Source organism: Cucumis sativus, chromosome 1, assembly GCF_000004075.3.
Source record: "Cucumis sativus cultivar 9930 chromosome 1, Cucumber_9930_V3, whole genome shotgun sequence".
Taxonomy (NCBI): domain Eukaryota; kingdom Viridiplantae; phylum Streptophyta; class Magnoliopsida; order Cucurbitales; family Cucurbitaceae; genus Cucumis; species Cucumis sativus.
Window position 1 is genome coordinate 30,422,432 of NC_026655.2, and position 12,146 is coordinate 30,434,577.

Consider the following 12,146-nt stretch of genomic DNA (forward strand, 5'->3'; position numbering starts at 1 on the left):
TCAACCCCAACAACGCCAAAACCAATTTGATTTCAACCCTAAGATAGGCTAGATTCAAATTACTTAGATGATCTAACAAACCAAGGATCGGACAAAGTTAGAAACTTCTATCAACTCTTGGTCTTAAAAGCACTCCACAAGCAACACAGATCAATCCTCACTTGAATGCTCCAAATATTTGTGCATTCTATCACAAGAACACACAAGAACAAAATTCTACATTTCAGAACTTTCAGTTTTCATTCATTCAAACTCTTCTTTTAAATGTGGAAATTACAACCCTATTTATACTAATTAAAATATTAAATGAAAGCACATAACATCAAATAAATACATAAATTCTTAATAAGCATTTAATTTTATGACTTTTAGGTTGTCCAAATAACTCTTCAACTTCCAAGCATTGCATCTCTTCAACTTTTTCATTTGATTCAATTTTGATTTCTTGGTTCGTATCAACCTATTTATTGTGCCCGCTTTGTTGAACCCCATTGTCCTAAGCAAAAATTAAATCTTCAAACTTTCCTTGAGTAACTTTGAAGATGGATTTGTCTGCAAAAAAGGATTATTGCGTGTACCAATTGAAGTTTTTTGAAAAATGAAGTTCAGAATGAATTTTGTTCGTAGCAAGAGGGATAAAACGGAAATGAAAGAATAGTCTTTTTTATAGACCATAGGAATAGTATAATAACTTAACTGGAATTTCTTCAGAATGCTCATTTGCCCCAAAGCAGACGTATACGGAACAAATGCGATGCTCTAACCTCTGAGCTAAGCGGGCTCACATAACAGAAATGTTACATGCATAGTAATTTACTAAATTCGACGGGCTATTAGCTCAGTGGTAGAGCGCTACTGATTTTGGCTTGGAAGAGATCCTCTAAATATAACACAATTTCCTTCCAATCATCAAAAAAGAAAAGTCTGTTTAAAACCCATAGGTTATTGAAATCTTCCTCTAAAATATCTTCTCTTTTCCTCACCCAAAATTTTCCCTCTGGTTTTTTCACAGAGTTACTTTTCTGAAGTGAATGGATTGGATTTTTGGGGAAAGAGGCCGTAGCTCTGTTTTTCTGGATTGAAAACAGAGTGTACTATTTTTTTTATTTATTTTTAAATGCTTCACTTTGCTTCATAGCTTGAACCTGTCTTTGGGAGGTGGGAAACCTGTTGATGTGATTGGCCGGGTTCTGAATGGAGAGTAGAATGCCATGAGGTATAGTTATGAGTCAACAAAAAGGACTTGATCATATTATGGAAGGATATCCAACCTTGTCGGATTTCGCCCGAGTAGATGTGGATGAAAGATTGCATTCCAGAGGTACTTCGAGCAACACACCGCAGGAACCAACCTGATGGGGTTCGGAATTTGGATAGTCTTGTGATACCAGTTTCATCACTCCCAGATTTACTGAAAAACTTCCAAGTTGGTTCATTGACTAGTGCCGCTATTGAATCAATGAACCATTCCAATTGGTTCTTTGATAAGTTGGGGACTTTTTGGAAGTCTACATCTTCAATATGGAATCGCCCCTCTTCAAACCAGATGCAATAAAAAGAGTCCACGATTTTGGAGCTTTTAACTTCCATTGCCGGAAAAAATGGAACTTTGATTCACCGTGTTTGATGCTGCCGTAAAGGGAACGTAAGACGTGACTGCTTTCTGAGTTAAGGGGAGACATGACCGGAGATGCCGTGGCCGGAGTGAAGGGAGAAAGGGTGGGTGAGAGGTGAGAGGATAAAGAGGGGAGGGAGGAGAGAGGAGAGAGAAGAAAAAACTTTCCCATCTTTCTGCTTCTGGAATAGGGTTAGGGGCAGTTCTTTCACAAAATGGACCTCCCATTGCGTTCTTTAGTCAGAACTAGCTCCAAGAGCCCAAGCCAAATCCATCTATTAGAGAGAATTGATGGCTGTTGTGCTTTCAATCCAAAAATGGAGACATTACCTCTTAGGGAGGAAATTTACCATAATTTTAAACCAGAAAGCTCTTAAATTCCTCTTGGAACAAAGAGAATTTGAACCCCGATTTCAAAAGTGGCTTACGAAGTTGTTGGGGTATGATTTTGAGATCTTGTATCAATTGGGGCTGCTGATACCCTTTCTAGAATAGAACCACCTCTTGAACTGAGTGTCATGACAACCCCAGGAATTGTTGATTTAGAAATTGTGTTAAAAGAAGTGGAAGAGGACAGTGAATTGCAAGGGCTGATTGAAAGCTTAAAGAAAGAACGAGAGGAAGGGAACGAGTATCAATGGGTGAATGGGAGACTCTTATACAAAGGAAGACTAGTTCTTTCCAAGAAATCAACATTAGTTCCTACTCTGCTGCATACATTTCATGAGTCTATATTTTAGGGGGTCATTCAGGATTCTTAAGAACTTATAAAAGGATGAGCGAGGAGCTTCATTGGAAAGGAATGAAAACATATATCAAGAAATACGTGGAGCAGTGTGATACGTGTCAGAGAAACAAGACAGAAGCTACTTGGCCAGCTGGGTTGTTACAGCTAATTTCTCTACTTGAGTGCAAACTTGAGGTTGGTTCATGGATTTCGTGGATATAATTCTTGTGGTGGTTGATAGATTAAGCAAATATGCATTTATTTCATCTCTTTGAAACATCCTTTTTCAGCTGAACAAGTAGTAGAAGCTTTCATTGATAAGGTGGTAAGGAAACATGACATACCCAAATCCATAATCACAGGCCGGGATAAAATATTCCTCAGTAATTTTTGGAAGGAATTGTTCTCTACCATGAGCATGATACTCAAGAGAAGTACAACCTTCCACCTGCAGACAAATGGGCAAACCGAAAGAGTAAATAGATGCCTAGAGAACTATTTGAGGTGCTTTTGCCATGAGCAACTGAGCAGATGGCATAAATTTCTTCCATGGGCCAAGCTGTGGTATAACACCACCTTTCATGCATCCAATAAGATTGCCTCCCCTTCCAACTTGTGTTTGGTAGACCCCACCACTCTTAATATCATATGGAGATAAGAAATCCTCCAATAATGAAGTGGAATTGATGCTGAAGGAAAGAAACTTGGCCATAAATGCTCTCAAGGAGAATTTAAGTGTCGCTCAAAATCGGATGAAGAAAATGGCTGATTTAAAGAGAAGGGAACTGAAGTTTGCAGTAGGAGAAGAAGTCTACCTTAAACGGAGACCCTATAGACAGCGCTCACTAGCTAGAAAAAATGTGAAAAATTTGCTCCGAAGTATATGGACCTTATAAAATAATTGAGGAATTTGGGGAAGTGGCATACCGATTACAACTACCACCAGAAGCAGCAATCCACAATGTCTTCCATGTGTCACAATTAAAGCTCAAATTGGGAAAGCAACAAGTGCAGCACCAGCCACCAATACTAACAGAAGAATTCGAACGACAACTATGGCCCGAGACTGTAATGGGAATTCGTTGGAGTAAAGAGTTAGGAGCAAATGAATGGCTAATTAAATGGAAGGGTTTACCAGAAAGTGAAGCTACCTGGGAATCAGTATATCAGATGAATCAGCAGTTCCCTACATTTCACCTTGAATTTGGAACCCAGTTGTGTTGTAAGGCGACCTATTATCCATACATATAAAAGAAAGGGCAGAAAGGAAATTATCCAGCAAGCCAATGGTGAAGGAATGACTGCAGAAAAGATCGTGAGTGATGGGCCCACGGGTAGGAGAGATTGTCCTATAAATAGATCTTTATGGTGAATGTGTAGGTAGGGTTTCTTTTTGTGTAAAAGCTGCAGAAAGCTTTAAGAGTGGAATTTCCCAGCCTCCTTGTAAAGGTGCTGGGTAAGCTATTGTTATTTTCCTTTATATTTCGTTGTTGAACTCTTTGTGATCTTATCTTTGGCTCAAAGTAATATAAATAACAGAGTGCTGCCTCTGTTTTAACCCTTTTGTTAGGATTGATTGTTATTTTTGAGTTAGAATCCTAACAACTTCATCCTCTGCTTGAAAATTCAGGTCTCTTTTCCTTAAATCCGCTTGCTTTTTCATCTGGTTTTGAGCGATAACTAAGTTCTCCATCAATACATTGATGATCAAGTTTCTCTGTTGTAGCAGCTGATCAACACTATTGTTAGTGGTCTTCTTTTCCTCGTAGTAAAGTGTAGGGGTACCATAGGCAACTTGGTATGGAGTGGTTTTTGAAGAGGCATGAAATGTAGTGTTGCACCAAAGTTCTGCGCAAGGAATTCATTTATTTCATTGTTCTCTCATTGGTAATGTGCATTCCCCTTTTTACCCCTTCTTTTATGTGAGCAGAATCGGGGGTCTATAGTTACTTTGCTTTCTTGGACTTTGTCATTTGTAAAGCACAATGATGATATTTATTTCTTCTTTTTAAGTATGTGATTACCTCTGTGCTTTTTCCTTCTTCCCTCTTCCCTTTCTTCTTGTGTTTGAGGGGTGTTACTATAGGCAACGGGGAATTAATTGTTTGATGTGGCCTCACTCTTTTCCTTGCTTGAGGCCGTTATTTCTTTTTGAAACGGAGACAAGAGATCTAAACTTGGGTTACTGGATTCAGAGTCCAATGTCCTAACCACTAGACCATGGGACCGCTGTTTTGCTTGAGGCCGTTATTTTTAGAAAGGGGAGAAAGGATTTTAGGGTGTAGAATCACAACTTTTTGTAGGCTTATTGAGAAAGATCCAATAGGCAAGTTAGTTTTTCAGCTCAATGGAGGATTAAGATCCTAAGAAAGTTAAATTCTTTCTTAGCAAGTCTTACATGGTTACATATGCTCATTGTATAATTCTCTTGTACTATGAGCTTTTGTCTCATTATTATTATATTAATAAAGAGGCTGTTTTCTTTTTTAAAAAAAGAGTCGACAGTTTAACACTTCAAATCTCCTTGCGAGGAAGATGTCCTCATGGGTTAATCTGTTTTGCTGGTATTCTCGACCTGAATTACATTACTTAGAGATGTGAGTTTTGTGAAAGGTGTGTGGAGTGACTTCTTTTAGAATTTGGTTCCTCGTTAGCATGGCACAAAGATATGATCAGGTAGGCTCTTCCTTATCCATCCATTTAAAGAAGGGTCCGTCTCTCTCGTTTTATGGAAGTGTGTGCTATTTTATGGGATCTTTGGGGCATGCAAGATCTTGATGTTCAGTTTCTTGTTAGATTTCAGGTTTCCATCTAGACTTCAATTTCTAAGGGTTTTATTTATTTATTTAGTTGCAATCCTTTCTTCTAGTTGGGCTCTTATTTTTGTGGTTTAGTTTTTTTTGTATAACCCCTGTATTCATTCATTTTTATTTCAATGAAAGTTATGCATAAAAAAATATTTTTTTCCCCAATTTTCTTTGATGAAAATTGCTGCTTTTATTGAGAACTAATGAAAAAGGGCATTAGAAAAGAAAAGTCCAAAAAAGAGGAGCCAATTGTAATGATTTGATCCCCATTATGAGAAATCCTAATCATTGGGGGTCTCTACCGTATGTTGATCTAACAATCATTTAGAGACTAGATGTATTTTTTGTTGTTGATAGAGACGACGACTTTCATTGAGATAGAAATGAAAGAATACAAGGACATATGAAACAACGCACTCAAAAGGGAGAGGAATTCCTATAGAAAAAGGGATTCCAGCTAAACAAACTTGTTGAAACCGATGCAATAGGTTTTTGAAACTGAAGCCCAAAGATAAATATGGTATCTAATGGGGGATCAAACCTCAAAAAAGTTCCTCTCGAACCTCTTAAACATCCAGGTAATCTGTGCTTCCCATAGGACCCAATAAACATCACATTCGCTGTCCATAAAAAGCACCCCTATGCCGAGTATATGAGAATCAAACGTTTGGAAGAAATAATCCCACATAGTTCTCGCAAGCTCACAATGCCAAAAAAATATGATCCAAGCAAGATATGATACTTGTGATGTATGGTCCTTGGTTGGATTTTATGGTTCTCTTTGGACTTCAATTTTGAAGCAGTTTTGTAACTATACAATTGGCCATATTTTGCTCAATTGAACCCCTTTCATAATCTGAGAGCCGCCTTTTTGGGGCTCCTTTGCCCTTGTACCTTTCATTTTAATCTAAATGATAGTTGTTTTCTAAAAGAAAATGATACAGGTTTTCTTAAATCTCAATAAAAGTTGTTTTATAAAAAGAACGATACAATTTTTCTTTTGAAAAAGAATCCCTCAAAATGGACCAACAAGCAAGAGAACTTCCTAGCAAATTGAGTCATTGTGCATCCTAGAGATGTAGGGACTAGATGTATTTGTAAACAAGTACTAAATCTTTACATGCTAAAGATTAATCCCACACTTTAAAATGATTTTCAGAGTAGAGATTAAATTGTTAATAGAATATAGGGATAGAGTTGTTTCATAGTTTTACATCGTTAGGTGTTTAGTGGTAAATTACCAAATGTATTTCACAATTGTATAATGTATTCTATAGTTATAATATGAGGCATTTAGGGGCCATTTGTTTTTTTGATAATGTAAATAACTAGAATCTTTAGATGTCCAAAATTATAGATGCTCAAAATTATAGATGTTCGATTTTTTTTTATAGAAATATTTATCCAAAATTTGATTAAGAATGCTGCCGTGAATCCATCCGGCCCCGGCGTTTTACTTCTTCCCAACATTTTCAGTGCTGATTTTGTTTCTTCTACTGAAAATTCTGAGGTCAAGCTTTTATTCTGATCATTGGAAACTACTGCCCAGTTTGGGGGTGAAGGAAAGTGGCCAGCTTGTGGAGCTTTTGTGTATAATAATCTGCAGAAGTCAAGAATTAACCCTTCAATCTCCATGTACGAGGAAGTTGGAACCTCTTGGTTGTTGACTAATTCGGAATAAGATTTATTTTTTTTGGCAACTAGAAACCGATGGAAGAACTTGGTTTTCACATCCCCTAATTTCATCCAATTTAATTTATTTTTTCTGAATAAGGTCTCTTTCCTCCCTTCTATATAGCTCCAGAAGGTCAGCTTTCAGCATCCACTTTAGGTTACTACTTTCTGATGCCAGAGTCAGCTGCTCATCCTTAACTTCTTCATTTGCCAAAGCTTTCAGCAAGCTTTCTTCATTATATTTTCTGTCACTCCATTTTTTCAGCTGAAATTTTAAGGATCTAAGTTTGGAGATATAACAAAGCCTGACCAACCTTGGTGACTTCCAGAATCCAAGGAGTTCTCAATGTGTCTGCAACACTGTTTGTTGAACAACCAACTATTACAGAATCGAAAAGGGGAAGGCTCCCAACTGAAGGCTCCTGCCTCTAATAATATGGGGAAGAGATCCGAGCGTAATCAAGTTTGCCATGTAACTCTGGTATCTGCAAACAAACCTCCCATTCGGAATTAATTAAGAATCTGTCTAGCAAGGATTTGTGTTGCCTTCTTGGACCAAGTGAATTTTCCATTTGAGTGTGGAATTTTAAACAAGTTTGAATCTTCTATAAACTTATTGAATTTTCTCATGCCCTGGTTTGTTTTCCAATGGGAAATCTCTCCTTAATTAATCTTGTAACCACACACCATGCATCTAAGCGAAGAGTTGCAGGGGAATTAAGTTCCGACCATATGAGCTTTCTTTCTTGATGAAGTGTAGGGTCATACACGTTTGAAATCCAGCAAGGCTTCTTGCAAACAGTTGTGCATTTAACTGAGAGAGCAAATCTTCCTTTAATGACTTCAGACAGAGATTTACTTTCATCCCACATAGTCAAAATTCCTCTGGATCTATCGAATGATTCAATAAAATCCCAGCCAATATCCTTCGGACTCCATAGAGCCTTAATTAGGGAGCTGTCAATAGTCTCTTGCTTTGTCTCCTGAATTAGAACAACATATGGATTGGTCAAATTCAGTACTCTTCTCAAGGCCAATTATTTTGATTTATTTAGGATGCCTCTAGATATGATTTTCATGTTCTCGCTTATTCAGATTTTCCTTAGGTAAGATCAATTTCGCAAGCAGCAATGAATGAGACTAATTCTACTGGTAAGATTTCTGCCAATTCTTTACAGCATGGCTTGGATTCATGGTGAGAAAAAGCTTAGGAAGATCTAAATCCAATGCATCATTTAATACTATTTTTAAAATAATAAAAAAGCCCAAAGGCCGGCTTTGAACCTTGGGGCGTCACAAAAGGCTCGCTCCTGAGCCTTATTTTGTGAGCCTCACTTAAAGTGAGGCACTAGATCCATGCCTTGAGCCTAAGCGGGTGCTCTGGAGGGCTTTTAAAGCTCCGTAAATTTCATGTGCACAGAATGTGTTATGCTTGTTATTCTTAAAATATGTTAATCTTTTTCTTCAATCTCTTGTAAACATTTTAAGAAACTTTAATTTCTTAAAAATTTCATCATTTTATGATTCATAATATTATATTTTTTGTATATACAAAATATATTAATATATCCCATTATGCATCTCACAATGTGCTCATGCGTAAGTCTTAGATGATTATTGTGATTTAGAACTCCACTAGAAGATTTTTAAACCTGTATATTCTTGTGCAATGACTATGTAATGGATGATATTTATTTCCTCAATGCTAGCAAATTATGAAGTCTAATTATTGTCCATTTTTGTGTGAAGACTTGCAATCTATTAGAGAGATTAAACTGATATGATTTATATACTTGTTTAGGCCACTTGTGGAATACCTGAAATTGCTTTCTCAACATTTGAGAACATGGAATATGGAGAAGGTTAACATTTTATTTTCCTTTCCTCGTGTACTTTGTTTGATATTATCAATAAAGCTTGGACAATCTATACTTCCTAGTAGATAATTGTCTTTGGTAGTGCGTGTATGTGCTGGGTTGCCAATTCTCAATAAAGTTGTTCTCTTTTGTACACTGGGTTGCCAATTCTCAATAAAGTTGTTCTCTTTTTATTTCTTTCCATATGCTTCAAAGTAATTATGTTTTTTTAAAAATAATTGTGTTTTCTTAAATGAAAAATTCAGTTTTCATTAAGAATAAATGAAAGCTTACACGTGGAGTACCAAAAGGAAATAAAATAAAATAAAAAAATAAAAACAAAAGAACCCCAAGAAGAACCAACTAGAAGGGGATATGCCCAATCACCTTAGACACAAACCTTTGAACATGATCCAACATATTAGCCCAGGCATGGAGGATCTACCATACAAAAGATTTAACCTTCTTTGGAAATTTGATCTTCTAGAAGACTAGAACATGTAAGGCAATCCCAGATTCATGACCTCCACATGTTACCAAGGCCTTTCTTGTTCAACACCCTATCCATGAAATCCTTGTCCACATGATTGTAAGCATTTTAAGATTTAATTCGTGTTAGAGTACCTGTGTAACAAGCTGGACATGATCAATGAGCTTTTTGAAATAAATCATATCAGCTTGTTACATAGTTACTATAACAAGTCCAAACATAGCTTATTTGGTAAGCATTGTGAGTCAGTTTATGATCTCACCCACATTGGAACATTGGGATGCAATAGAACAAATTCTATATTACCTTAAGGTTGTACTTCGACGTGGGATCGAACATTGAATGTTTTTCAGATGTTGTTGGACAGAACCAAAAGAAGACAGAAGATCGACCTCTAGGAATTGTGTTTTTGTTGGAGGCAATTTGGTTTCATGGAAAAGTAAGAAGCAAAACGTAGTTTCACGATCTTGGATGGTCCCCACCTATTTTGTTGGGGGAGTGTTGGTGATATATAATTAAATTTGCCTTCAACCACTAGCTTAAGCTTTTGGATGAATTGATGATTTAATATGGTATCAGAGCCCATTAAACCCAAACGGGTATTCGGTCCAAGATAGGTGAAACCAAAGAGGCACCATCTTGAGGGGGCATGTTGGAGAAGTTGAGAGTTCCACATTGGAAAAACCAAGGGGACTCATACTCATATAAGGTAGATGGGCTACTACTCTCATTGCCAATTGGTTTTGAGATGGAACCCCATACTACCAAATTTAACAAGAATAACTCAACAACAACTGGAAGATTTCAACAATAGATTGCAACAATTGAGGCAATTGTAGGGACGACATCCAACACTCCTGTACCAATGTATTGTGAGAATCCGGTAACCTCGTTCCCTACTTTATCTTCTTCCTATGTGAGTGAGAATCCTAGTCCTACCACACTTGGAGCTATTGTCTAGTTAGGTATGCTTCAGTCCTTTAGTCTCATCAGTATTGATAGTAAGAATCCTTGGATCCTGGACTTTGGTGCCATAAATCATTTAACCGGTTCCTCTGAACACTTCGTGTCCTAAATTCTGTGTGTTGGCAATGAGAAGATAAGAATTGCTGATGGCTCCTTGGCTTCCATTGTCGGGAAAGGGCAAATTTCTCTTTTTGACGGGTTCTCATTACACAATGTGTTGCATGTGCCACGAATTTCATATTATCTTCTGTCGATTAGCAAGATTACCCATGAACTAAACTATAAAGCAACATTCTTACTTGATTCTGTTTCTTTTTTAGGACTTGAGTTCGGGGAGGATGATTGGTACTGTCCGACACAATAGGGGTCTTCACTTGCTTGATGATGATGCCCCTTCTAGTAGTATGTCTAGGACCAGTCTTTTATCTTCCTACTCTACCACTTCTGAAAAAAAAAACCTTATGTTGTGGCCGTTTAGGCCATCTCAACTTTAAATATATGGAATACCCATTTTCTTATCTTTTTTCCAAAGTTAATGTTCTTCCTTATCTTGTGATGTATACATACAAGCTAAACAACATCGAGTCTTGTTTCCTTCGCAACCCTATAAGCCAACCCTACCTTTAACTCTTGTCCATAGTGATGTTTGGGGACCATCCAAGATCACTACCTCTTCTGGGAAACGATGGTTGGTGACCTTTATTGATGACCATACTCGTCTTACTTGGGTTTTCCAGATCTCCGACAAATCCGAAGTTACTTCCACATTATGGGATTTCTATCACACCATAAAAACGCAATACAAAAACTGCAATCCTGCGGAGTGATAATGATTGTGAGTTTCAAAACTACTCTCTTAACGAGTTCTTATCCTCTAAAGGAGTTGTACACCAAAGTTCCTTTGCTCACACCTCCCAACAAAATAGGGTTGCTGAACGAAAAAATCGTCACCTTTTGGAAGTTGCTCGTTCCCTTATGTTGTCCACTTCTCTTCCTTCCTATCTTTGGGGTGATGCCATTCTCACCGTCGCTCATCTCCTCAACCACATGTCTTCTCGTGTCCTTCACTTCTAGACACTGTTAGATTGTCTCAAAGAATCCTATCCCTCCACTTGTCTCATCCTTGATGTTCCCCTTCGGGTGTTTGACTGCACTGCCTATGTTCACAGCCATGGTCCTAACCAAACTAAATTTACCTCTAGAGCTCAGGTTTGTGTGTTTGCTGGATATCCTCTGCACCAACGAGGATATAAATGCTTCCATCCATCTTCATGTAAGTATTTTGTTACCATGGATGTTACCTTTATTAAAGGTCGTCCTTTTGTTCCTGTTAGCTTACTTTAAGGGGAGAATGTGAATGAAGAGTCGAACTATATGCTTCCCTTAAAGTCTTCTTATCCTACTGTGGTTACCTTACCTGACCCTAGCCCTCACGACTCACAGTATAGTCCTACCAACAAATCAAGTTCCTTGGAAAACCTACTATAGGAGGAATCTCAGAAAGGAAGTTGAGTCTCCCGTTGAGACGGCTCCAATCCAGGATTTTGAACCAATAAGAGATCAAGGTATGATTGATTCAATTAATTCACATAGTAATAACAGAATGGGTGAGAATGACAGGTTTGAGATGAATTCAACTGACTCACATACCGACAGTAAGACATGTGAGAATGATAGGTATGAGACAACTATTCTAAAAGATATGGATGAGTAGTGTAATCTAGAATTCAGAGAAGTATTTCTTATTCATATTGAGTCAAAGGAATGTTACATATTTATATAGAGAATAAACTAAACCCTAGAGACTATGTACAATTACAATAAAGGACATATGATATAAATATAAATATATCATAACAAGTAGGACAGTTGATGAGGCCATTATAGACAAAAAGGACATAATTCTTGAGAATGAGGTTGTTGCTGAATATACTATAAACGAAACTAAGACAAACCATTATGGAAATAGTAGCACTTATACAAGGTCCTGCACAAAGCACTCCATATGTAA

At 37.3% G+C, this 12,146-nt stretch overlaps 1 protein-coding gene across 2 annotated transcripts in view; it reads left to right on the top strand.

The window, feature by feature from the left end:
* Positions 1-12,146, top strand: part of LOC101209618 — a 41,078-nt gene that overhangs the window by 2,442 nt on the left and 26,490 nt on the right. For both annotated transcript variants that reach the window (XM_011661941.2, XM_031885093.1), the window contains one exon: positions 8,625-8,685. In XM_011661941.2, coding sequence (XP_011660243.1) covers positions 8,625-8,685 — 61 coding nt within the window. The remainder of the gene's footprint in view (positions 1-8,624; positions 8,686-12,146) is intronic.